This window comes from Dryobates pubescens, chromosome 6 (assembly GCF_014839835.1).
Source record: "Dryobates pubescens isolate bDryPub1 chromosome 6, bDryPub1.pri, whole genome shotgun sequence".
In the NCBI taxonomy this organism is placed as follows: Eukaryota; Metazoa; Chordata; class Aves; order Piciformes; family Picidae; genus Dryobates; species Dryobates pubescens.
Genome location: NC_071617.1, coordinates 24,187,593 through 24,213,774, shown reverse-complemented (window position 1 = coordinate 24,213,774; position 26,182 = coordinate 24,187,593). Strand labels below are relative to the sequence as shown.

Sequence of the window (26,182 nt, the reverse complement as noted above, 5' to 3'; positions counted from 1 at the left end):
AAAAGATTAAAAAATGGGGGTTTTTTGTGCTCACAAACACAAAGAAGAAGCATTGGTAGAAGGTTATGGCCCTACACCTTTATCTGTACTTTTAAATAGATGTAAGAGAGGCCTGGTTTCTGAGCATAGGAAAAAATAGCCAAATTCCAGACAAGTATTGTGAGATCTTGTGTTTAAATCACCACCGGTATACAGAAACTGTTAGGTAATTTATATATGAAAAAAGTTTCAATTTCCCACTTGGCTTCCATGCATTTTTAGTATTGTAATGTTCACACGTGTGCATGGAAAAATCAAGTCAATTTGCTACATTCACTTTCATATTAAGGACCACTCTGATATTTCAGCACCTCTTCCATGCTGCCATATGCTGCGATGGCTTCATCTGTTAATTAGCATCTTGGAATGCTTAAAACAAATACCTGCAAGGTATTTGCAGAGGAAAGCAGAAGCAGGAAACCCTGAACAGTAATGACAGCTTATTTTTCAGTTTTAAAATGAGATAAGACTACAAAATAATTAATTCAAGCCTCTGTTCTCGTGGTCACTCATCACACGATCCTTAGCCTTTTTTTTAGGTAACCCTGTCAAATAATTTGCTCTGTAGCTTGGGTTTCAAAATGCTTTAAGTTCTCACTGAAAAAACCGTGTGTATTCGTATAGAAATGGCTGTAGGGACATGCGCATTGGAATCTGTTCTGTGGGGAATATATTCTGGTATCAGGAAGAGTCATTTGAAATTCTGAGCACATCGTCACCAGTGATGGAGTGAGTGACAACCAGTTACACCTGTGCAACTCAATACACAGACTAATTTAGTGTACAGAAGCTTTAGAACTTTGCTGGCAAGAGGGGAAGGCATTTACTTGTTCTAGTAGCATTGCTTCGGAAACTGTGGATAATAAGAGAGATACATTTGATGGTAAAGTATCAGCTCGGTACTAGACTGCAGTTAAGGACAAACAGTATGCTTTATTATTCCCAAGTGCTGAAACTGAAGTTTGATTTCTTTAGAAAGAGCTAGCATTAAGTTCCGTTTCTCTGATGACACTGACTGACCCGAGTTACCCGTGTGAAAACGTTAATTCCTCGCTTGGAAGAATGAGCCACCGCCATGGCCGGCGCCCATTCTGCACGTTAGTAACTGCTACGCACGGTTTTCCTTTCCGGAGATGCCACCTTTCCCGTAAGCCTTCCAAGAAGGCGCCAAGCAGCTTTCCCATTAAGCTCCCGCTGCTCCCGACGCCCCTGCCCGCCAGCCGCTTTCATACGCAACGCGGAGGCGCTGCACACACAGAGATGGCTGCGCTCCCTACAGCTCGCGCAGCAGCTGACACCCCAACCCCTCCACCCCCAACGCTGGAAGGCGCAGGCGCAGCGCCCGTGTTCTTCCCCCTCCTCTCGCCGGAGCCCCGCGCCCCGCCGTGCGCTCCTGCCTGGTGCCTCCTCCCTCCCGCCTCTTTAACTGACGAACTTTAAATAACGTTCAAATACCCCAAGGAAACCCTCGCAGAGGCATCCCGACACCGCCTGCCGGCAGGGCGGGTAACAAGCTTCCTCAGAGATAGCTCCACAAAAGGGGGCAACGCTGCGGTCGAGCCTCGCACCGCTGAGCACCTATGCCCTGTCACACTACTGCGGCGGCTCCTGCCGCCCCGCACTGGCTGCGCACGCAACCCCCCCCCCGCCTCTAACGTGGGGGGCGGCTCGTGGGCGGGGCAGCCGGGCGCTCATTTCCTCCTTGGGCGCCATTTTGTAGCGCAGAAAATCCGCAAATAAAGAGCGGGCGGGAGCGGCGCGCGCGAAGGAGCCCGGGTCGGGGGGAGACGGCGGCGACCCCAGGTTCGGAGCGCCGATCCTTGTGGAGCTGGTAGCGGGAGCAGAGGTGGTGGCAGGCACGAGCAGTGGCGGCGTTTCGCCCTCGATGTGACAGGCGCGGCCCAGGCAACTGGTGTGCTGGGAGAGTGAGGCCTCCGCATCGCGGGCGGGAGGTGAGTGGCCGCGCGAGCGCTCCTCCCTGTAGCCGATTCCCCCCCCCCCCCAACCCCCCCCGCTCTTGGCACTGCTGCCTTCCCTCAGCCAGAGGTAGCTGGGCCCGCGGGACAGACTGGGCACCTCGCGGTGCCAGGGCTCCAAACCCCGGCAGCGGTTTTATCTCTTACCTCAAGCTGGGGGAGGAGCGGAAGCACTTAGAGCCATTTTGTGCGAGGCCCGGAGCCCGGCCTGGCAGCTCGGTTGGGATCCACCTCCCCTAGCCTTCAGCAGACGCCACGCCGGGGTACGGCCGCCGCCACCCGCCCTCGGGCGCGGGAGGCACATGTCAGCCCCTGTTGAAGATGAGCGAGGGTGGCGAGGCAAGCAGTGCCTGAGCTCGGCGAGGGGGTGTGGGGGGGCGGTGGCAGCGGTAGCTGGGCCTGTCAAACACCTGCGGTGAGCCGACCGGCCAGCGGCCTGCAGCTGCGCTTGGCCCGGACGGTGGGGTTTCGCTACTTGTAGGAGGGTGGCAGAACAAGGCCCAGCTTCAGGCTGCGGCGGCTTCTGAGGCGAGTGTGAAGTCTGCTCAGTGTTATCTTCAAGAAGTTCGATTTTTTTTTTTTTTCCTTGTGTGGTGGTTTTGGTTTTGTTGGAGTTTGTTTGTTTGTTTTTTTTTCACCCCTCCATATTTTGTAAGCCCGGAACTTAGGAGGGGCTGTTCTTCACGGAGGTATTTTTCATATCGTTAAAAAATCTGGCAGTTACTTCATGTATAACTAGTAAAGCAGCATACCTGATATTGGTGGTTGGTGTGTGTTGTTTTTTTTTTTTTTAAATTCTTACATCCTATGTTTTTAAGCATTATAGTAAAAGGTATACTGGAGTTCCCAAACTAAAGTGTTGCTGCCCCATTTCACTGCTTTCCATATTTAAAATGCCATAAAAGCCTAAAACATAATGAAATTATGTAAAAATTCTTTAGTTGCCCGTGACAATGTTAAGCATGCAGTATAGTTTGATATGCAGGAGTGGTGCGTAGCAGACATTGCTTCCCCAAAATCATGGAAGTGCTTAGTTATGGTAGTACAGTTAAGCTGTTTGTCATATAAATCACAAAATATAGTTGTGTTAGTTTTAATAAGTTATATAGGAATATTGTTTTTGTTGATTCTTCTTATTGTAGAAAGTAGCACTTCATCATGCTCTTGCAAAACATTTCTGATTTTTGTAGATCATCTCCTTTTTAGAGGAGAGCCAGGTAACGAGAAGGACCTTTTGCTGTAAACTACTTGAAAAGCTAGTGTATTAAGAGTGATCTTTCCATTGTAATGTTACTGTTTGTAATATAAAAGTTAGTTTCTTAATGAACAGTAAGCTAAGGCAAATCACTGTGACAATTGATGTTGTCGACCTAATGCTCCTAACGTTTCTGAAAAATGCTGAGCACAACAGTAGTAATACATAGCAGTAACAAATTTCTAAGCTTTTGGTAGGTTACAGTAGGTGCCAAAAAAGCTGTTGCATGGGAGTAGTGAGGTGAAATTGACACATAGAGGGAGCGAGCACTGGTGTTTATCTGTAGATTCCTAGCTTCTCCAAAATAACCTGTAAAATATTTTTTTGCTTTTATGGGGTGCATTATTGGTTTTTTTGGTGTACACTTCTATCACTACAATTGATAATAGGTGGCAGTAAGGTAATAACTTCTGTAATGCAGTGGCCTGTAACTTCAGTCATCACTTTCGTGCTCTTGGCTGAAAGCAAGAAATGTCTTTGTAAATGGTGGCGTACAGGCCCTCGAGGTTACGATAGCCGGGTCTGGTGCTGCTGCAGAGAATTCAGTGCTGGAACTTTGCGTAATATATGGAGATACAAGGTAGAATACACTTACATGGAGCATCAGCCTTTTATTGTATGCTGCTTTGCAGCCGGCTGGCCAAGTCTCTGGGGAAACTTGTGGCTTTTGGTATTTGTATGCTTCTGGTACTTTTCTGAAGAACATAAATTCTGTCTTGGTATCATCTGTGCACATTTTAATTGGTGTCAGCTGTAGCTTTGTGGGATACCTGAAAAGCTTATTTATCTCTGTCAAGAACTTAAAACTTGTTGAGATCTTACAGACTGCTTCCAAGCACTTAAGGAGTGAAGGAATTCTAAAAATCTTTGGGAAAATTTTAGAAGGAAGGGTAGGCAACCTAAATCCAGGGATCGTGAGCATTCCCCTGTGTTTATCTCAGGTTGTTTTGTGGTACTTTGGGCTACTGAGTTGTGCATCAGAGCTTTCTATCAATACCCTCTTATGCTTGAAAATATTTAAGGTACGTTTTTAGTAAAAACCTGAAATGGGGAGCTGCATCCAGAAGTTAAAGCAAAATACTTAGTAATGTGTCTGTGAGATGAAACGTTGTGGAGGGTACTTTTTAGCCTAGGGAAGCGCTTAAGTGCCTGTGTTGCTAAGACGACCAGCAGGAAGCTGCCACTCATCAGTGAGATGCTTCTATTGCATGTTTTTTGAAGCCTTTCCATGGGTTCTAATGTCGGATTTTATTTTATGGTTTCATCCATAAACTTGATGCAGGGTTTTTTGCATGTGGCAGGTTGGGGGGTGTGTGTGGTGTGTTTTGTTCTGTTGAGTTTTATTTGTTTATTTAAACTAGGGGCCTGTTCTGTAGAGTGCTGTGTATTTGTGAATAGTGTAGATGGAGGAGACTTTACCTCATTTGGCAAGTAATTGTTTCTCTTATTGACAAACAGTTTTATGATTTTTATCTTAGGATTTGGAAGAGTTAACTTAGTTCATTTAGTATCTTTGGGAAAATACCTGGTCTGTAAAATTATTTATTGAGAAAATATTTTTTAAGAGTGTTGGTTTTGTGAAGTTGAGTGTTCACAACCAAGGAGTTCATATATATTGTTATATGTGCATTACTGCATCTTTACAAACTTTTTGAGTTTTATAAGCAACTTTTCTGTTGAAAAGCATATTTCAAAGACACATGCTGCTAGCAAATGTTGCATTCATTTTACTTGTATGCTTATAATATCAAAAGTACTACAACTGAAAATAACAATCGTTGTAGAAAATAGTGTGTATTATCCTTTTGAAGTAAGGACGCATGTTCTGAAACTCAAGGAAGCATGAATATTTAACCTAGCACAATGCAATCCTATTATGCTGCATACACACAAGAGGAATTGAATTTAGTGTACCTATTGGAAATCTTACTTTTCTTAAATAATCATGCAGGTTTAAAATCAGTTGTTGAATACTTGTTTATCAGAATCATAAAAGTAATAGAATAAATACTTGGAGGAACATGGAGTTTTGACATAACCCAAGCATTAGTGGTAAAATTCACAATTTTTCCCCAAGACACACTGAAGTAGTAGTGTCAGTTACTTTCCTCAGACCTTGATTAACCTCTGCCTTATAAAATACAATGTTTAATAGGGCACATGCTAAATGTCAGTTTGATCTACACATATGGACAAAGTTGGGTAGTTTTGGGTAGTGTTTTAGTTAATTTCTACAAAAAAATGCATCTGTTGACTTTACAAGTTTGCTGCTGTAACCTAATTAGTGTTGCTTCATACTCTCGCTCTGCATTGTGTGGAACAAATACTTCAGTAGTTTAAAAAAAAAAAGAGGTAGAAATACTAGTTTCTGACTTAATTGTTTCATGTAACTGCATTAAATAAAATTTTGTTTTGTTTTTTTTACCTCCTCCTTCAGAGTTCACAATGACGAATGAAGAACCTCTCCCAAAGAAGGTATGTTTAAAAATACTTGTGGCTTTACCCCCCCCATAGGTAATCATGACACATTGATAAGTTGTGCTTTTCCTTTCTCTCCATAGGTTCGCCTTAGCGAAGCAGATTTTAAGGTTTTACCTAGAGATGAGCTCATCCTAAGGTAAAGTAAAAAGCAGGTGAACTTTTAATGGAAGATGTGACCTAACTCTTCTATTGTTTTTAGCATCTTTGTTCTGAAAAGCTCTTCATTGTTTCTTTTGTAAAGTTCTTGCCTTGTCCTGAATATTTTTATATAATAGTTTGAGGGGAAATGCCTTTTCCAATGAACAAAATTTTGTAATGCATGAGTAGGAACTTTTTCTTAATTTGTAACTTCAGAAGATAAGGTTTGCATTGCTTGCTAGGTAGCAAATTATTTTTAAACAGTAGAAAAATGTTAACTCCTTACTCTACAGGAAATTTTAGGTTTTCTTAGCTTACACACTTGCTTTCTCAGCACATTCAGATATTAATAGTAAAATGTTGAAATGAAGCTTTTATTGCCTAGAACATGCATAACGCGGAGTCTAGCCATCTTTTTCACCTTTTGGAAAACTTACTGTCACTGTGGAAAAAATAATAGGCATCCACCTGCTAAAAGAGACTGACCCAAGTGACTTGCCCCTCTATATCTGAATTTCCTGATTTATAAACAAGGAGCTAACTGTACCAGGCATCTGTGGATCCTCTGTTTACCTGTTGGAGTCAATGATGTACATTTTGGTCAACTGTAGCTCTCAATTTTTTTTAAATTTTTTTTTTTGTATGCTAAGTTACTGGCATTACTAACATCTCTCAAGTTAAACGTTGTTTCATAGAGCAAAGACTAAACTCTTCAGAAACGCAAGGATGCAAATGCAACATTTAATGTATATGATCAACTAAACTATTCTGCCAGCTCCTTCTAGAGTGAGAGTTCTTTCCAAAAGAATCAGTTATCTGGCTTCGTATGTTTAAAATTAGTTTCCAACTTCTTTGTATCTAGTCTTTTGGGTAGTAAAGGATAATATATTTAAACAGCAGGAAAACCTTCTGATGTTAAGTGGTTTAGGCATTCTGATCCCTTTTATAGAAGTTTCTATACTCAAGATTACCCTCAGGAATGGTAAACTCCTAAATCTGTAACGCTATGCCCTTGCTATAAAATTCTTTTCAAGGTACCAAAGCATAGATTCTCTGCCACTTAATTTCTGGTTGATAACAAAGTCTTCTGGTCATAACCAGTTCCTGTAACTTGCAGTGATTAGTTGATAATACAGAAAAGATACATCTCTGGCATATATTCAAGTGAGAATGTGAGAATGCCAATACAAATGTCAATACAAAGTGAGAATGCCAAGGTGGTAAAATACCAGCAGCGTAGCTGTGTTCTTGAGGAAACAGAAGTGGATTTGCTAATGACAATTGGGTTCTTGAAAAGGCTGCTTGATGTTTTTAAGGACAATAAGTCTTACACCCTAGTGCAGAAACTTAAATGCCATTTTGGTCATGTCCATTCTATTTGTTTGCATTAAGCAAACACCAATTTGTGGTGTGGGGGTTTTTTGTTGTTTGTTTGAATGGAGCATGTGTCTAACAGATTTATAGTAAATACCCTTTTAACTGTGATTTTATGTATAACTAGCAATCATCGTGCTAACTGCTGGCTTTGTAGGTTGGAATAAAACATGACACTGATGTGCACACTGTTTTAATCAAAGGCATCTCTACTGCTTTCAGACGTAGAAAATACTGTTTGACCATTACTGACCGGATTGTTTTGAGATTTGGAATGCAGTTTTTGTCCATGCTTTAGTGAGGTAAATGCTTTTTGAGGTACAGGCATCTGCCATCACCTTTCACGTTTTTAGGTACTATGATACATTTTACCAGTACAGCTGCACTGATAAAATATGTATGTAGACAATACTAATACTTTTTTGTCAGTTCTTGTGCTGTGACTCCCAGTTTCACTGGTTTCTTTTTGTATGAAGTACATAATTTAGATTTGCTCATTTAACTTCTTTTGGCTAAACATGAGCGGGATCAACAGTAAACCTTTCAGTCTGGCCTTTGGGTAATTGCTGCTTGTCTTGTTGCTGTGGACTCATATCTGTTTTTCCTCTTCTCTGTAATGCATTAGCTACTTACCTTGACTGTGTAAGAGTTCTGTGAGGAAAGAAGAGCCAGGGATGTGATAACAATGTACTCCCTGGGTCATAGCTGCAAATCTAATCAGTGTTGCCCTGATCATTCAGCCTTATGTTTGGTCTTGAAAACACTGAGGCATCCAGATTTACAGAAGCAGTTCAAGGAAATACGGTGCTTTTACAGATTTTACTCAACATGCTTACAGCCAGTCACTATGGCACCTGCTAAGTGCTTATTATTTTTCTTGGAAAAAGTGAACCCCAGAGCTCAGTATAAAAAAAAGGGTGCTCAAAGAGTAGTAGTGGTATTTATAGGGGTATTTTGAAGCCATGTAATCTTAGTCTGCTTAATATTTTTAGAGAATGAAGGGAATTGATAACCTATGTAATGCTGCTCAATTGCTTTCCAGTTCTTGTGAGGCAGTAAGGAGCCTTTTCTATGCAAATTGAACTTGAGGCTGTCTTCCTAGTTCTGTGCATGGCTCTGTCTTGTTCTTTAATGCCTTTACAAGCAGCATTGTAGTGAAACTTCAAATTGTCAATGTTTAGCCATCAGATTACTGACAAACTTCTAAACAAATTACAAAGTAAATACTGAGTAGAAATGAAGCTGATTGGTGAGTAAAAAAGCTAGCTTTTAACGTCTTTTTCTCGACTGCAGTTGACCACTGAGCTGCCTGAGTCCCTTACAAACATACCAGAAAGGGCAGTATGGGACAGGGTGGTCAAGGCAATTCTCATGTTTGCTTAAACCAATGCATCTCTTAAGGTTGTGTGTGTGAGAACTCTTGAATCTTGTAAGAAAGACTTCAGTCTTGAAGTCAGGCTGTAAGTTCCCACAAGCTCTTTTTTAAAAGAAGTTGTTGAAAGTACGTGCAAATTCTTAAATCTTTTAGCCAAAAGCTTGTTTTTATATCACCATGAGAGTTGATTTTTAGCTATGTTATTAAAAAAGGTTTAAATTAACGCAGATACTAGGTGTAGATGAAACCTTCTGAAAAGGAGATACAGTATTCAAGTAAAGCAAAGTTGTTTACCAGAGGGGAATGCTTTCTTCCCATGGTTGAACGTGTGCTAGTAGTAGTCTTCATATTTTAATTGTGTCATAATTTGGGCAGGAAGGAGAAAAATTCTGTCACTACTGATTTTTTTAAATGTTTCTTTTACTAAACCTTACAATGTAAAAACTTTTTTCCTGAAGAGCCAGTAAAGTGAGCTAGCTGGAAAATGCTTAGATGAATTTTTCTTGACATGGAAATGTACTATTGTGAGGAAGACACTTAAGTACAAAGTACTACTTTAAAAACAAACAAAATCTCAAAACACCATCCTGTGAACTTTGGTATGGTATGTCATGCTAAACTTTACTGTAGACTGTATTTACTATTGGTTTGATGGTTTGTATTGGATGCAATGCTGTTGTTATATGTGAGGTTTTCTGACTGTGTGAATCACTTAACATGCCTTCAAAGAGTTATTAAACTGTTTAGCTTCTGGTTGATGAATATAATCAGAGTATATGATCTTGATTTGAATGAGCTGGTGTAACTAAACGTAGACTGCCAGTTCTAGTGTATTATAATACATTTCTGCTTGTCTTGTTCACTTGGTAATAACGTTGTCTTTGTATTATAGTTTCTGTTAGGGAATTCTGTTTAACTTTCTCTGCTTTGAGAATGAGATGTATTTTAGTGAATTTACACAAGTAACTAATAAGTGTTTGAACACAGTAAGTTTTAGAATGTCAATTCTTAAGTATTGTAATTCACAGCTATCTTTTTATCCTTGTGACATACAAAGTGGATGTAACTATTTCTAGGATTCAAAGCCTCTTTATTGAAACTGAAGTTGCCTTTTATGCAGTTGTACAGTTTCCCCTTGACATTTTCTGATGGTGATGAATTTGTGTTCTGAAAGTTTAGTAATGAGATGCCTTGATTAATATACTGAGCTTCAGAAAACTATTTGTTCTCTTTGTCTCTTTGATAGGTGGAAACAGTATGAAGCATATGTGCAAGCTCTGGAGGGCAAATACACAGACCTTAATTGTAAGTTAAGTCAAGTTTCAAAATGGTATGAGTTAGCTAAATGTTTGTGTAAAGTAGATAGTAATCTACATATCAGTTATTTGTTAGAAAAAAGACCCTGTTTTTTCTAGCCTAAGTTTTCAACCTTTCCTGACCTGTTCAGCAGCTTCCTTTCTGTTGCAGATGTTACACAGTATCTGAAAAGTCTATTCTTGCATCTGCAGGACCACTTGTACTGCTGGGGGAGGAAGTTTCAAAACATAATTCCACTAAGAAGTACATTTTCCTTCTTTTTCCCTTAGAAAGGAAATACTTTGTAGCACTGCCTTCAGCAGTTTCACGGTATTGTAAACCACATGGAAGCAGGGGAATATTTTGTAGAATTAAAGTGTCTCAAATGAGACCCCAAATAATACTTTTTGGTTATGCAAATAATTTGGTTGTCAGTGGTACATAGTCTTTAAAACTTGGTCTGTACTTCAGTCTTTTGAAAGTGAATATGGGAAAAGCATCCTATTCTTAAATGGGAAAAGCGGCATAATATATTCTGGAAGTGACTGAACCTTCAGTTCTGTCACTTGTAAAAATTGTTATTAGCCAGAGATGGGCTTGCCTTTGGTTTCTGCTCACCTTTCAGTCTAAATACTGGAAGAGTTAGTACCAATGAGTTCAAAGGGCAGTTTTTTTTCTACTCCCAACAGATGTCTTCTCTTTACTCCGTTGTTACATCCATCTTCTATGGCCACCTTATAATGTTTGAGTTTTGGAAAGACTAAAATATAGCAAATGTAAGCAGTCAATTTCATTTTAATCTCAAACCATCCCTAACACAGATAAATAGAAGTTCTTATATTTTTAGTGTCTTAGTTTTGGAAACTAATACAGGCTGTAGTTACCAGTCTTACTATCTGCAAAAAAATTATTTAGAAATGAATTGTCTGCAAGCATTTCATTCTCAGTTCACATTTGCAGTTGGTCATTCTCAAGTAATTGGAAAAAAAAATTTGTAATTATTCCAACTTTCCATCATTATATACATGACAAGTAGCAGACTGTATGTATACTGTTTGTATCAGACTGCTTCCATCTATTTCTGTTGTACAAATGTGCAGTGCTGCCTTCTCTCTTATTTCATAAATGTTAACGGATCAGAATTCTGTCATTTATGAAGTTCTCAAATGTCTTGCTGTTTACTCATGAAATGCTGTGACTACTTTGAGGATTGACCACGAACAGCACTGTTTTACAGACTAGATCAGTTTTTGCCAGTGTAGATTTCCCTCCTTTCCTATCTTGGCCTTTGAATTTGTTGTAGATAGCAGGACAGCTCAGTTGGACTTGATCTTAAAGGTCTTTTCCAACTGAAACTACTCTATGATTCCAACTTCCTGAGTTTCAGACTGCAAGTTGGAGTAGTAGTTGCTTAGACAAGCAATTTATTTCCTGTATAAGCATGGAAATGTTTTCATAAGTTTACGAAGCCTTACGGAAGGATCAAAAAGATGTATCACAGGATCACCAAGGTTGGAAGAGACCTCAAAGATCGAGTCCAACCTGTCACCACAGACCTCATGGCTAGACCATGGCACCAAGTGCCACATCCAATTCCCTCTTGAACACCTCCAGGGACAGTGACTCCACCACCTCCCTGGGCAGCCCATTCCAATGGCAAATGACTCTCAGTGAAGCACTTTCTCCTCACCTCGAGCCTAAACTTCTCCTGGTGCAGCCTGAGACTGTGTCCTCTTGTTCTGGTGCTGGTTGCTAGAGAGAAGAGACCAACCCCTTCCTGGCTACAACCACCTTTCAGGTAGTTGTAGAGAGCAATGAGGCCTACCCTGAGCCTCCTCTTCTCCAGGCTAAACAATCCCAGCTCCCTTGTGTTTAAAACCAACTTCTGTCAGGCTATTCTATTGACTTTTTTTCCTATTTCATGCTTGTTATAGTTGTTAGTTGTCCTTAATTATGATTTCTGTTTATTAATTTGTGTTTTAGATTGTTTTAGCTTTCTTCAAGTAATGCTTCTGAGTGTGTGCTATAAAACATGCATTTTCTGTGTTATTACTTGTAATAGCTAATGATGTGACGGGGTTGAGAGAATCTGAAGAGAAACTGAAACAGCAACAGCAAGAGTCTGCCCGAAGAGAAAATATTCTAGTCATGAGGCTGGCAACTAAGGAACAGGAGATGCAAGAGTGTACTGTAAGTATTTAGAGAGGTTAAATGTTTTCAGAATATTACAGGAATATTAGCTTTTGAGACAGTACCCCTGTACTTTGGGTTTTGTATATCTGTAGCATCACATTTTTTTGTGCTTAAAGAAATGTGGATTCCACTGAATTAGTAAAGAATACTTAATACTTTTTAAAATGTTATTTTGGTTGATTCTCATCAGCAATTGTGCTTAGAACCAAGCTAATCCTTGCATAAGCCATACTTGCTTGCTTCTAGCATTTATCAACTGTGCATGTTTACCAAAAATGTTACTTCTGACTGTCACTGGATCCAGGAACAAATTGAAACATATGGATAAGGTTGAGTTTATTTGGTTTCATTTAGGAGGTTTTAGACTGATGTTTACAATAAGTTTGGATAACAAAGTATTTGTAAGCTTCCACATCCATTGGGTGAGGTAAGGGAAAGTGTTGCTGACTTGGATTGCAGAAGAGACTTCTGAAATTTGGCAGATCATCTTGGGATTTCTAATGTTCTTTGTACAGAATACCCTTTTTTTTTTGTGGCTGTTTGTTTCTCCATTATTTCTGTGGCTTTTCTGTGACTGCTTTCTTATGTGTTTAGTTTTTATTTTCTTGAAACTGCCTTCTACCACTTTTTGACTTTGGGTCATTTTTTGGATTACTTAAATAATTTTCACCTGCTGCTTTAATTTGGCAGTTCCCGAGAGACTGTCAAAAGCTTCTCATTTCTAGTTTCTGTAATATACTCCTGAGGTCTTCTCTTGTGGAAAAACACAAGCTCTCTGCAAAAGTAATACCTTAGTACTAGCTCTGTACACAGTATTTTCACTGCTCTTAAGACTGTAAGATTACTTTAGTTCGTAATAAGCAGTGGTGTAAAGCACAGAGAGGGAAAGATAACTGAAGCTTATTTGCAGTGACAAATGAATTGCAGATTCACTGAGCTTAAAAGAGTCTTGCTTGGTCTGACCTGCTTGCTCAGAGCAGCAGGATCTGTTGGACCGGATCACTTACAACTGTGCACAGTTTAATTTTGAGCATCTTTTAGAATGGGGACTCCAAAACATCTATGGGTGACCTATGCTAGTGTTGATACACTGTCACAGCATAAAAAGCATTTTCTTATACTTAAATGGCGTTTCTTGTGTTTCAATTTGTGCCCATTGCCTTCTGTACTTGTGGTGAGAACCAGTGAAGAGAGTCTGGCTTCACCTTCTTCATTCCCACAGTAAGGTGTTTATGCACATTGATATGATCCTCTTCTCCGGGCTGTCAACAACCCTAGTGCTCTCAGCTTCTGTTTGTATGTTAGATGCTCCAACCCCTTAATCATCTTCATGGCTCTTCATTGGCCTTACCCTAATCTGTCAATGTCTTTTCTGTACTGGGGAGCCTAGAACCGGACCCAGTACATCAGATGTCTCACCAGTGCCAAGTGGAGAGGAAGGATCACCTCCCTCAACCTGTTGGCATCACTCCTAATGCAGCTCAGGATGCCAGAGAAGATCTGTTCTGGTACTATACCACAACACTTCCCTAGTAGTAAGACTACTAGATTGATTGTCCTTTTCGTGTTAATTTTAATGGTAAATTCTGCTATGAGGAACAGGAGCAATAAACATGAATTTATTTGGGTTTTTTTGCTTTGAATTTCTGAGCCTGCAGCTGAAAAAACTGCTTAAAAAACCCCCAATTAAGTCTTTCACCAAAACCAAGTTCATGTGTACTGTTTTCACCTTTATCCCTGTTTCTAAAGGAATGGATTAGAAAAATCCAAGTACTTAAGACTATGAGTTTTGACAAGGTAATGAAGACTGAAGATTTTTGGCCGTATTTCATTACAGGTGTTTATAGCTGTGATGTGCAGGCTTTCCAGAACATCTGTTTAGACTGGCTTTTGAAGAAGTCTTGCTAATTTCAGTGTACTTAAAAAGAGAGGGAAAACAACCCAGTGAAAAGAAACAAAACCCCACCCACCCATGTGGCTTACATTTTTACAGGTGTTGATACATGGTTAACATCAGTGATTGTAATCTCCTCCCCAGTGCATGGAGGCAGAAAGATGCATCCTTGAAGAAAGGGGGTAAAAGCTGTAATGAAGACTTCAAAACTGTTTTCAGGATTTAATGCATACAGTTTCAAGAAGCTCTGGAGGACTACTTGACTTTGTATTGTTAGATAGTTGTGTGTTGTTTTTTCTTCCAGTGAAGTAGCAAAATAATGCTGAATGATATGCAAAGATAAGTGGTTGGTTGCTAAATCACTTCACAAATGAAAACCCCTATTCATTATATGACAAGTTATTTGCTGTGTCTAATTTGTAGTCCCTAAAATAAACTTGTTTTTAACATAATTGTTTATAATCCATACTTATGCATAAAATACACCAATGACATTATTTATATGTAAATCTTTAATGTTTCCTATCACTTCTTAACAAAGATGACTGAACATCTATGGTGTCAAGTTTCTTGAACTTCAGCTAGAAGGGTTCAGATGTTTGCAAGAATGTGAGAAGCAGAGGAGAACATTACTGTCTGTCTTAAGGATTAAAACCAACCCAAACAAAACTATGCACAGCCTGATGTCCTTTAAATAGACATTTAGTGTTCTGCTGCTTTAGATTAGAGCAGAGAGAAAACTAATACCAAGGTTTTAATTCAATTTGTGAAAATTCATCTCTCTTGGTCCATCTGATGGGCTTTTGAAAAGTACCAGTCAAAGTGTACTTTAATGTCTGGGAATATGAATAGCCAGTAGGCATTTCATGTGTTCAGAATGGATGTGTCCTGGTGTCTGCCGCTCAACAGGACTGTTCCTATATACTCAGCTCTGGCATGAAGTTGGTCTTGACTGCTGGCAAAACTCTGCTCCTCATTCCTTGCCACCTGAAATATCAACAGGAGGGAGACATGTATGAGAGGTTAGAGGGAGCAAGATAGTCTTGGGCTGGCTGAACAGGAAGGTGAATGGAATAAGGAAGTAGGCAGAAGGGTTAACAGGCTTGACCTTGCTTTGTTAGTAGCAGGTTGTGATTACAGGAGGTTATGAGGTTTGGGTGGATGACAAACTTAACAGATGAGAGAACTCTGGAGTTCACAGCTGGTGGGCCAATGGAGAAAATTTGAGTTGGAAAATCTGGAGGAATTAATGCAGTTTGGGATGGGAATGACAAATGTTGTTCAGCCAAAGTAAATTCTTTCTGTGTTGTTTTATAAGTGACAGTTGAGGTGTTACGTGGTGCCTGCCCAAGTGCTCTCTGCTTGACATAGGAGTGTAAGCTAGAGATACCAAAATGAGACTAAGTAACTGACATGGGTCAGAATTGGCTAGGTCCTTTTGAGTGTTTAGTGCATATATGGCCTGAGTGAGGAGCAGGTGGCAGCAATTCTTTGTGTTGCTGATGCAGGGAATCTTTAACAGTTCTTTGAGAGAGCTGGGCCTAGGTTAGAAAAGAAACACTGTCTTTTTTTCACTTCAGTGATGCTTGTCTATGTCAGGAATCATGTTGCTGTAGGATAATTATATTCCTGGAATAGGTTGTCAACCACAGTGTCTGTGTGTGTGCAGACATCTGTTAAACTAGGTGTTTCACCCTCTGCTAGTGCTAGCCCTTATAAAGAAGTGACAAGTTGCTGAAATTCTTGAAGTAGTGCAAGTGTCATTCGAGTGAATAAAGGTAAAGATGTATTTAGTTTATCAGTGTATTTGGTGAGCAACATTGTGTACATTCAGTGAAGCAAAGGACCTTTGGGGGTAACATACCATCCAATAATGTTAGGATAATACTAATTTGGACTTCCCATTTCTAAGTAAGTTTGTAGATAAGTGTTTGAGTGCTTTGTTTCTTTCAAATTTGTTTATGTACTGTGGTATTCCCTCTTATTTCTTACTGGACACATCACAGTTTTGTCTGTTTAGAACTTAAAGTATGATGGTTATTTCAGTTGTGTGGTGTTTTTTTTTGTTTTCTGAAGTACCTAAATCTTATTTTGATAATACTAATGTGGAGATAATGGAAATGTTTCATTTTTTTCTGTACTTTTGAAATAAAATCCAAGAACTATTGGTACTTAACAGTATATATGAAATCATGTTGTCCACAATCAAGAAGTGGCTGAGGATTGTATTTTTCATCTGTTTAATGGATGTTAATATTTATCAATTTTGTTTTAAAAAAATAAATATTCAAACTTGTGTGACCAGTCCCTTTGCAAAAAGGTTTAGAAGCCTGTAAAAAGCTATGTAGTAGTTGCTTAAAAGTATTACTTTCCAGTAATAGCTGTAATGTTCCATAATAACTGTCACTGAAGTTACATGGAAATCACATTTCTGTTTTAAGCAGATACTTTTTGAGTGTGGTGTGTTGGGTTTTTTTTTTTTTTGTTGTTGTTGTTGTTTTTTTTTTTACTGCAAAAGAGTGCAGGCATACACAAAAAGGAACATTTAAATGCTGCAATCATTGCTTTGGGAAATGTAAACTGGCATGTAGCAAATTGAAGCAGAGAGATGAGGGTAAAAAATACCAGCCTTGAAAGCTTATGCTTGGCAAGGTGGTGGGATGAAGGTTTGTATGAATATGCACATTGTGGTGGGTTAAAAATTCCCCCCAACATAAAATTGCCAGACCAGCTCATTGGGAGCAAATGAAGCTGTGTTTACAACCAAAACTACAATCTAAAATTAAATGCAATTAATAGGTACAAAATTGACATTCTTTACAATTTATAAATTGTACAAGAACCCCCATGGACAAAACCAGGGGGCTAATAATAGCTTCCCCAATCCATGTCCCCTTCCCCCTATCACCTTGTCCATAAGGGACAAGAGAAAAAGCAGAGTGTTGTTTGTTAGCCACAACAAAGCACAGCCAAGGTCACCGAAGCCAGAAGTACCAGCCAGAGTGGAGGAAGTGAAAAGAGAAAGTTAAAGTTAGTTTACATGTCTTGAGTTTTATGTCTGCTGCCTGTCCAATGGGATTATTTAGAACTTAATATTTTGCTTTTTACACCCAATGGTGATTTATTTACATTCTACTACTTTCTGTTCAAGATCTGTGGAAAATTTTCAAGGCACAGCCTGAAACTACCATGCACATTGATGGGTGTGGGTGGGCAAAAGTGTTAGTTTTGCTTATTGGTTTTCTTGTGTGTGGTGTGCTTGCTTTTTTTTTGAGGCAGGGTTAAAAATAAAGTAGTGTTGAAGGAAAGCGAATTCCTTGAATAACTAATTTTATTTGTATCCAAAAAGCTTTAAATTTTTGTTTACTGTTGCATGAGTAACAGTCTTTTCTTATTTTATGCAGAATCAGATTCAGTACCTCAAGCAAGTCCAGCAGCCTAGTGTTGCGCAACTGCGATCAACAATGGTGGACCCAGCCATCAACTTGTTTTTCCTAAAAATGAAAGGTGAACTGGAACAGACTAAAGACAAACTGGAACAAGCCCAAAATGAACTGAGTGCCTGGAAATTTACGCCTGATAGGTAAACAAAACAAATATCCCCAGTCAAGACTTCCCTGACAGTCCCACTACGAGAATGCTATGGTGGGACAGCCAAGTACTCGTTTCCACACCAAGACTCAGACGTTTGAGGCAAAAGCCACATTCTTATACTGTCCAGCTTGTAATGCTTAATGTAAAACTTACCAGATGAACCTTGTGTTTCAGCTTTTTTTCTCCCCCTTTGCTTCAGAGGCCTGACAGCGTCGGACTATTCTGAAGAAATGGCCATCTTCGAAAAAAAAATCTTTTCTAGAACATGTAGACATTTGCAAAATTTTCTATTTGAAGAAAATAGAGGGAGAAACAGAAGTCTTAAGTCTGTGGCACACTGTGTCTACAGACAATTTGGAGGAGAGAAAACCTAGAGATTAAAAATCATGAATTGAACATGTAAAATTCCCGTAAAATGTAGAAGTGGAATATGCTTCGCTCTTAACCTTGAGCCTAGTGACGTAGAGACACTGTCAGTCAGTTTTGCCAATAAGACTGTGGACTTCCTGCTTGTTCACTGAACTGCTGGGTCAAAACTCGATGAGGTGAATTTTGCGCTAAAGAGTTTACTTGCTAACCAGTTTTGAATAGCCATGAGAGTGCTATTTGGTACCACAACACTGGTAGTGTACCCATTTGACTGTTCAGTCTTTGGGCTCTAGCACTTGATGGAGCCTTAAGTCAATGTTACTAAATAATGAAATGTTTTCTGAATGGTTGATAATACTGTGGATACCTCAAAATTAGGACTGTACGAAACTATCTAATTGCAGGTTTAAAGTTGTTGGAAGAAATATATATTTGATCACAACTAGCATGTATAAGCAAAACTAGTTGTGCTAAGTATTTCACTGCATGTTTTCATGCAGAAACAAGATTTTTTTCAGTCTTTTATATTAAGAACTGATCTCAAATGCTCAATACAGAAGGCACACAATGGCAGCTGTCTTCAGTGTTGGTGGGGTGTTCTAATTACTTTGTACACCTGGGTGTTTTTGTATTGCACTTCTATATAAAATGTGCCTTGAAATAGTTGTAATACATAGTTCAAGGAACACTACTGGTTATACTATTGTATTGTGAAACTCCTGGGATGAACGAGAATTGAACAGGTTGTTACTTCTGCATTGTCTCGTTCTCTGAAAACAAAGTCAGTATTTTAACAAACCAAAAGAATGCATGCATCTTCCTTGGTCAAATCAGTGAAAGAGCCTTTGCTACTCCATTGAAGCCTCTTCTGTTGTCCTGAGTTACTTGCAAGAGTAACAGTCTGGGACAAGTGGGAGTGCATGTCTGAGGTGTGTACAGTGAAATGCAGATTTGGTATATAGTGTTTTGTGTGTCTTGGGTTTTTAGAGAATTGAGTTCTATTTAGTAATTTGAGGTTTTGATATTTAAAACAGTTGGGCAACACTTTATGACTCAGTCTGATCCCAGAAATTTCAGTTTTAAATTAAAAACAAAAGACATCCAGCTGTCACAGGTGATACATTTTAAGTGCTTTGATTACTTTTTATTAAGATGATATTACATTTTTGACCTCAGAAGTATCTTAACTGTGCTTCAGATGATTAATGTGGGATTGAAGCGTAGTGTATTTGTGCAGATACTTTTTCATGACTAATGACTTAACAGCAAAAGAGAAAAACACAGAAAAACTTTACATTTTTAAGTGATACATATGGATTGACTTTTCTGTAGCGGTATCTAAGATTTTAATGATCTAGAATCAAAACAGAGGTAAGCATTGCATTAATAAATTGTTAACGTGCTATCAAGCTCTTTACAATTGTAAAGCTCACTGTAATGTGTGGATAGAGGCATGCCATGCAGATTGCTTGTTTAACTCGGAGTTCAGAAAATTACTGAATACTTCTAGACACAGGTTGGTTGGTTTTTGAGTCCTCAGGCTCTAAATATGTATGTACAACTGAGGAGAGACAAGTAACTTTGCAATTTTCAAAGCAAAAGTCTGAAAAGAATTTTGTTATTTCTGTAGCTACAATATACCCTGATATGCATCATAAAAAATCACGAGTCAGTGATATGAATGTGTAATCCATATATGCAGTAGCTGGCATATAGGGAGAGTGAGAGAGAGAGTTATTTTCTGGTTGGTAATTGAAGCTGTCTTCATTAACTGGGTTAAGATTTTACCAGTATTTATTTCTGGAAGGGTAAAGAAATGATGACTCATGTAAAGTGTTCATGGAATTTTTTCATTCTCTTTGCATCCTCCCCCTTCTGCCCAGTAGCTTTAATTATCCATCCTTGTATGCAACTACTACTCTTAATTTATCTGACCTAGTTTTTGAAACATAGTACTCCTGTTCAGATCCCTAGCTGGTATTCTTGGTGTAACTGGTTAACTACAGCCCTAAGCAGGGCTAATTCTGTAGATAAGTATGAAGAGCCTAATCGTTGCTGAATATCTTGAGGGAGAAATAAAAGGGCATATAATCAAAGGAATGACTATGCTAGGCCATTTCAACCATCATTAAACAGTATACATTTTGATTAAAAACCAGTAGAAATGTAATTTGCAGTGAACCTAATACAACAAATGCTACTCTTCTGAAATTTAACCACTTGCATTCTTACAGGTTTTGTTGCATGTGTGTTCAAGATGATTTGTGAAAACAATGCCAAAGTTAAATTTTACAGCTAATAAGAATTATTTTAATAGTTACTGGATTTTATACTCTTGCATGTGTTGTCTTTTTAGTAAATTGCAAGGGGAGGTTACTTGGTGCCATAGTAGGCCAGAACATCTGGAAAAAAATTGATGGGAAGAAATAGCATTATAGGTAACTATGCAAATTTTTATACAGGTAATAAATATTTTACATTTTGGCAGGAGTTAACATGAAGAAATTAATGGGATTCTAAAATGGTCCCAATTCCAAGGTAACTGATACTTGCTAATTCTAGAGCTGACATTGTTTTGTGAAAGCATTAAATGACTTAAGCACTGTGAACTTCCTTCAACTTGTAGCGATGATTACAGTAACAGGAATTTGCAAATGGCTAAAAATCGTTGCATGTCTGCCTAATAACTTTTGGGATATCTCATTGGTTATCTCCAAAGCGGTCCTGCTTTACACAGAATGAACATCTCTAAGGAAACTTGCATCTTAAGTATGTGACTTGGACTGTATTAGGTCAGCACAATTTAAACTTCAAGGACCTGGCATTGGACATCACATCAAGAAAGAAAACAGGTTACTGCCTTTAGCAGAGTTTCAGGCTTCCAGGACTTTACACAGCCAGATTCCTTCTGGAGCAGCCCATCTGAAAGATTTGGGAAAGTCATTCGGAAAACGTTAAGTGGGGCAGAGTTGGCAGAACTTTAAAGCTGTCTAAGGCTTGAAAGCTTGAAAAAGGTAGTTAAGGAAATTATTATTTTAAATTCTTTTGGTTGGGTATTTTGGTTACAGGAGAGAACCATGGCTGTGATTTGTAACAGATTTCTTTCCTGTTCTATTTTTTCAGTCCTCAAAAATTCCTTCAGTCTTTGACAGTTGTTTAAAAGCAAACAAAGTAATGCAACTCCTGCCATTGAATTCACAATAAACCTATTCAAGATTGAGTTGTTTTTTTTTTTTTGGCAGAGCTTACACTTCTGTAGAAGAGGACAGCTTCATTATGTCCTGAGCCTATTAAAAGGAGAACTGTTTGTGGTTGCTATCCTGACTTCGGCAGACCAACAGCCTTAAGGACTTTAATTTTTCTCTTTTATGGAGTTGGGTGTATTGCCTATATATTAATTTGCATACTACTTCCTATAATGCTTTACAATGCAATTTTTAACGTAAAGATTAAAGATGTGTGGTGTTACCCATTTACTAAAGAAAATCTTGTCAGTTCAAAATACTTCTTTTCCAGCCTGTTCTCCATTTCTTTCAGAAACGGGACATCCTAATGATCATTACTTACAATCTGAAATCTGTCATTCTAAAGGAAGTAGATAAACAATATACTGTCTCTCTTAATTTCCTGCCAATTTATAACTACATTTTACTTTCTCATCACCATGCAAGATATGCTTAGGAAAAGCTGACCATGGAAGTCATGAAACGGCTTGTGTACATCACTGTCAAGTATACAAATTGAATTGGAAAACAGAGACCTAATTTTTTTAACGACTGCCTGGACAGCATTCAGAAGAATGTCTAAGCCTTCTAAAGAAAAATGGATGTCACTATGAAAAATGAACATGGGATTTAGTAATTCCACCCAAGCAACTTACTTCTCTTCACCCAAACTGAATTACTGAATTTTACCAGTACAATAAATGAAGAATTTTGTTTGTAATTCAGTTCACATGTGTAATTTTTATGCAGTACCTGATGTTTTGAAGTACAAGGCACATCTTTAATCAAATATTTAAATTCATTGAGAATTAGCACATGCAAGGTTGTGCATACTTATAATCCAGATGTTGGTTAAAAAAAAAAAAAGACAATATGCTTATTCATATTTGCAGTAATAAAACTTAACTTCCACTTTATGGGACAGCGACAGAAGATCAGCCGGCATTGGAACAGCATGTGGTAACTATAGGGAGACTTTCTGCTATGACAATTATGTTGAGGCATAATGTTCCTTGAATTGTGACATGCAGAAATTGCATCTCCATTTTGTCTGTACTGTGCTTGAGGAAGAATACTGAAGGTTTTGCATTCATTTTGTGATAGATGGCTCTTTCCTTTGCAGTCAAACAGGCAAAAAGTTAATGGCGAAGTGTCGAATGCTTATCCAGGAGAATCAAGAGCTTGGAAGGCAGCTGTCCCAAGGACGTATTGCACAGCTTGAGGCAGAGTTGGCTTTACAGAAGAAATATAGTGAGGAACTTAAAAGCAGTCAGGATGGTAAGGGATTGTTTTAAAGAAAATGGAAGTTGCCTTGCACTAGTGCTAGTTTCATTTCCTGATGATACACATAATGTAAAAACATCTTTGCCTGAATGAAAGGGCAATACCAAATAAGATTTGAGAATTTTAAATCTTAACTGGTAGACTTAATTTAAAAACAAACATAAACACCACAGAGACAAACTTAACTTTTGAAGACTGGTGGGATTTGCAGCTCCAGTAATACATCATTGAAGTTGATGGGCTTTGTACTATAGGTCTTGTTTAGACTTGGTGAATTGATGAGGTGAAACATTAACATTGCATAAGCTAAGCATGCACTGAGAACAGAATGGTTTTTGAGGACTCTTGACTCATCTTGAAATTACTTTAAAAGTGTTTGTATTGTTTAAAACAATGGTCAAGCATAAGAAAAGTGGCTGTTTTAGCTCAGATAATAAAAAATATTACATTATTTGGTTTGGTATGTGAAATAGTGTAGATTTGATTTGGCATTATCAAAATCTGATATATCTTCTAATTTTTTAAGGGTAGAATACACCCTCCACAAGATTGTATTTTTCAGAAAGTAGCAGTATGAAATAATATAACTAGAATTCTAAAAAGAAATTATTCTTTCTGTACTGACATGCACTATTACCAACACAGCTGCTACCTTATTTCACATAAAGTCCTTTTAGTGTCCAAATATGCAGGATTTAAGGAATTAAAACAGTAAGAGCTGAAACTCCTTTGAAATGTAACCGAATTTTCTTTGTCACTGAATAGGTTTTTGTAATTATTCAGATTATGTACAGTTGTGGTTAGTGGTCACTTTTACATTATTTCTGCTAAGGCTTTATACTTGAGTAAAACTATATATATGAGGATCTACTTTGCAAAATACTTACTGTTGAAGTTGACCTGGTTTTCAAACATTGTCCTTTCTTGCTCAAATTAATTTCTTGCATATTTTGAGTAGCAGTATTAAAAAGTGTGTAGGTTTCCTTCCAAGGTGGAGCATCAAAACTAGTGCATACTTAATGGCTGAAAAATAGTCTTAAAAATGTCAGTCTAAAATGTTGTTACAGAAATCAAATGATTTTGTTTGAGATTAAATCTATATATGGACTATTAAGTATTTGCAACACATGTGTTTTCTTTATATAGAGTTGAATGACTTCATCATCCAGCTTGATGAGGAGGTAGAGGGTATGCAGAGTACCATTCTAGTTCTTCAGCAGCAATTGAAGGAGACTCGCCAGCAGTTGGCACAGTACCAGCAGCAGCAGTCCCAGGCCTCAAACCCAGGTACCAGCAGGACTCCATCTTCTGAGCCTACAGACCAGGGAGAGGCTGTGGGTAAAGACTGCAGCCGCCTGGCAAATGGACCAAGCAATGGCAGCTCCTCCCATCAGCGGACGTCTGGGCCTGGATTTTATAGGGAGGGTAGCGGCACAGAAGATGACTTTCCAGCTTCTCCAGGGAATGGTAATAAGCTGTCCAACCACTCTGAAGATAGAACTGGTAGAGGAAGTGGTAGCTACATAAACCAACTCAGTACTGGGTATGAAAGTGTAGACTCTCCCACTGGCAGTGAAAATTCTCTCACTCACCATTCAAATGACACAGACTCCAATCATGATCCTCAAGAGGAGAAAACAGTGAGCATGAAAGGTAACAGAACTGTGGGTTCTCGTCATGTCCAGAATGGTTTGGACTCCAGTGTAAATGTGCAGGGTTCAGTTTTGTAACACTTTTCTGCAGCATTTTTATACAGTGTCATTTAAATTGGGAGAGGATACTGTCCAGAAGCTGTTTAAATTAGTGCATACTTGTCACAATTTTGCCTTTTTGTGGGTTTCTTTTTGCTTCAATACCTCTGCCACTTTGGAAATTTTAACAGTTAATTACATTGAATGTTGCTAAAAGGACGTTTGTGTAGCTCAAGTTATTTTTATATGAGTTAATGTGAAATGGAAATTACTTCCTTAAAGTGTAACATAAATGATGTCTGTACAAATCTGTGTATATCTAGAACCTGTGCTGTGTAAGGGCATTCTTACTCATACTGTTATACTTGCACCACCTTCAAGATTTGTCATAATAGCTGTGGGTTTATGACTGCCAAGTTTGCCCAGTACAGTAGTTTTATCACTAAAAGATGGACTTACTGAAGGAGTCCTGTAGTAGTTTCAGTGTTAATTACAGTTTTTCCCCACCATACATCTGTGCATTTTCTCCTTAGGTGACCGAATGTTTGAATTGTGTGCATAGTTACTCAGTTTTTAAGAACTGTTGTATCCTGTTTATGCATATTGCTCTGTGACTCCAATTATCTTACCTGTACTGACCAAACCTAAATAAACTTTTAATAATGTAATTTCCTCATTGTTTTGCATTGGCTTACATGGCTTATTTGTATGCAGCATACTTGCCCTTTTTTGTTCCTGTCATTCCTATCTGATACAGCTTATGCCATGTACCTGAAGTTACAGGCATATCCCATCATACTGATTTTGCAGCTGCCTGAGTGAGCTTATTTTACAGGCTTTGTCTTAACTGGCAGATTGGGAGATAAGAAGCAGGAAGGGGGGGTGGCAGAGGGGTGGAAGTCAGCTAGTGAAAGTAAACTTTAGAGTTGGAACCTTACGAAGATTTTAAAAACAAAACATCACAAACAAACCCCCTCTACCCAAACAAAACAAAAATAACCAAAAAAACCAAGGGGGTGGGTAGGATGATGCCAGAAACCCTCCCAACCAAACAAAACTTAAGTAACCCACAAGAAACCTCTCACACAAAGAAACCAAAACAACCCAACCCACCCCAAAACAACTAATCAAAGAGAACCAACAGACATAAAAAAACCAGCCCCCCCCAAAAAGCTAGAATTATTTAACAGGTGATTTACACAAACTGAAATTTTAAGGAGCCTGCAATTCAGCCCCTTAAACCAGATAATGCCCGTTTTCAAATGCTTGCCAGAGGCAGCTGGCTTCTTAACAGATGCAGAGAATGGAAACCCTATCTTTAATTAAGAATACCTTTCATTGTTCAGTAGCATTTAGATACAAATGTCTTAGAACCTGGATTTCTGGTGGATTTTTTTTATCTACGAGTTTAGTGATAGTAGCACATAAGCAAGGAGAGGAAAAAGCACTGGCTTTTAAGAACTGTTCAAAGACACTTTATGGGTAGACATGCGTCTGCTTTCAACTTCTTACCTGTGATTCTTGTGATTACCAGATAACAAAATTATAACCACTGAAAGGATAGTAAATGGCTTATTGCTTTGCAATTCACTGTGGAAGCAGTAGGTCTTTCAAGGGAGTTTGAAGGCAGTTGTTTTCAAGAGTTCTAGAACATGCTTGATTTTGTTTCAAAACTACAGTAACTTCCTAGATTATAAAAAGGTTTCTATGGTACCATTTTAAAGTTGCATATTATATGAAAATTGATATATGTGGAAGTATTGTCTAAGAAAAATGTTATAATACTGTTGGCTGACATCTGTTAGAGACATGCTAGTCTATGTACCACTGCTATTTTAATTTCGTAACAGTAGTTGTCATTGGAAGCATGAATTCTATTGACAACACCTGGTTGTTTTTTAAACTGAACTTTAGCCCTTACTGCCTGAAAAAAAATCAGTTATTGGTTGACTGTATGAAAGACATGACAGCTATCTATACAAAAAAAGTACCAGCATCT

General features: G+C 38.5%; 1 protein-coding gene across 1 annotated transcript; it reads left to right on the top strand.

Moving 5' to 3' along the window:
* The first annotated feature begins 1,755 nt into the window (after window positions 1-1,755).
* WTAP (WT1 associated protein) lies at window positions 1,756-25,341 on the top strand. The gene is made up of 8 exons (XM_054162751.1): window positions 1,756-1,991; window positions 5,708-5,745; window positions 5,832-5,887; window positions 9,885-9,943; window positions 11,997-12,124; window positions 17,426-17,604; window positions 22,332-22,486; window positions 23,639-25,341. The coding sequence occupies exons 2-8, from the start codon at window positions 5,716-5,718 to the stop codon at window positions 24,220-24,222; spliced, it is 1,191 nt and encodes a 396-aa protein (XP_054018726.1). The 5' UTR covers window positions 1,756-1,991; window positions 5,708-5,715; the 3' UTR covers window positions 24,223-25,341.
* Window positions 25,342-26,182: the final 841 nt, after the last annotated feature.

Excerpts from the sequence above, each read along its gene's own strand:
- WTAP (XM_054162751.1), top strand. The coding sequence starts at position 5,716 with ATGACGAATGAAGAACCTCTCCCAAAGAAG. Across the intron at positions 5,746-5,831 it reads AAGAACCTCTCCCAAAGAAG|GTTCGCCTTAGCGAAGCAGA; the intron begins GTATGTTTAAAA and ends TTCTCTCCATAG. Across the intron at positions 17,605-22,331 it reads TGGAAATTTACGCCTGATAG|TCAAACAGGCAAAAAGTTAA; the intron begins GTAAACAAAACA and ends TTTCCTTTGCAG.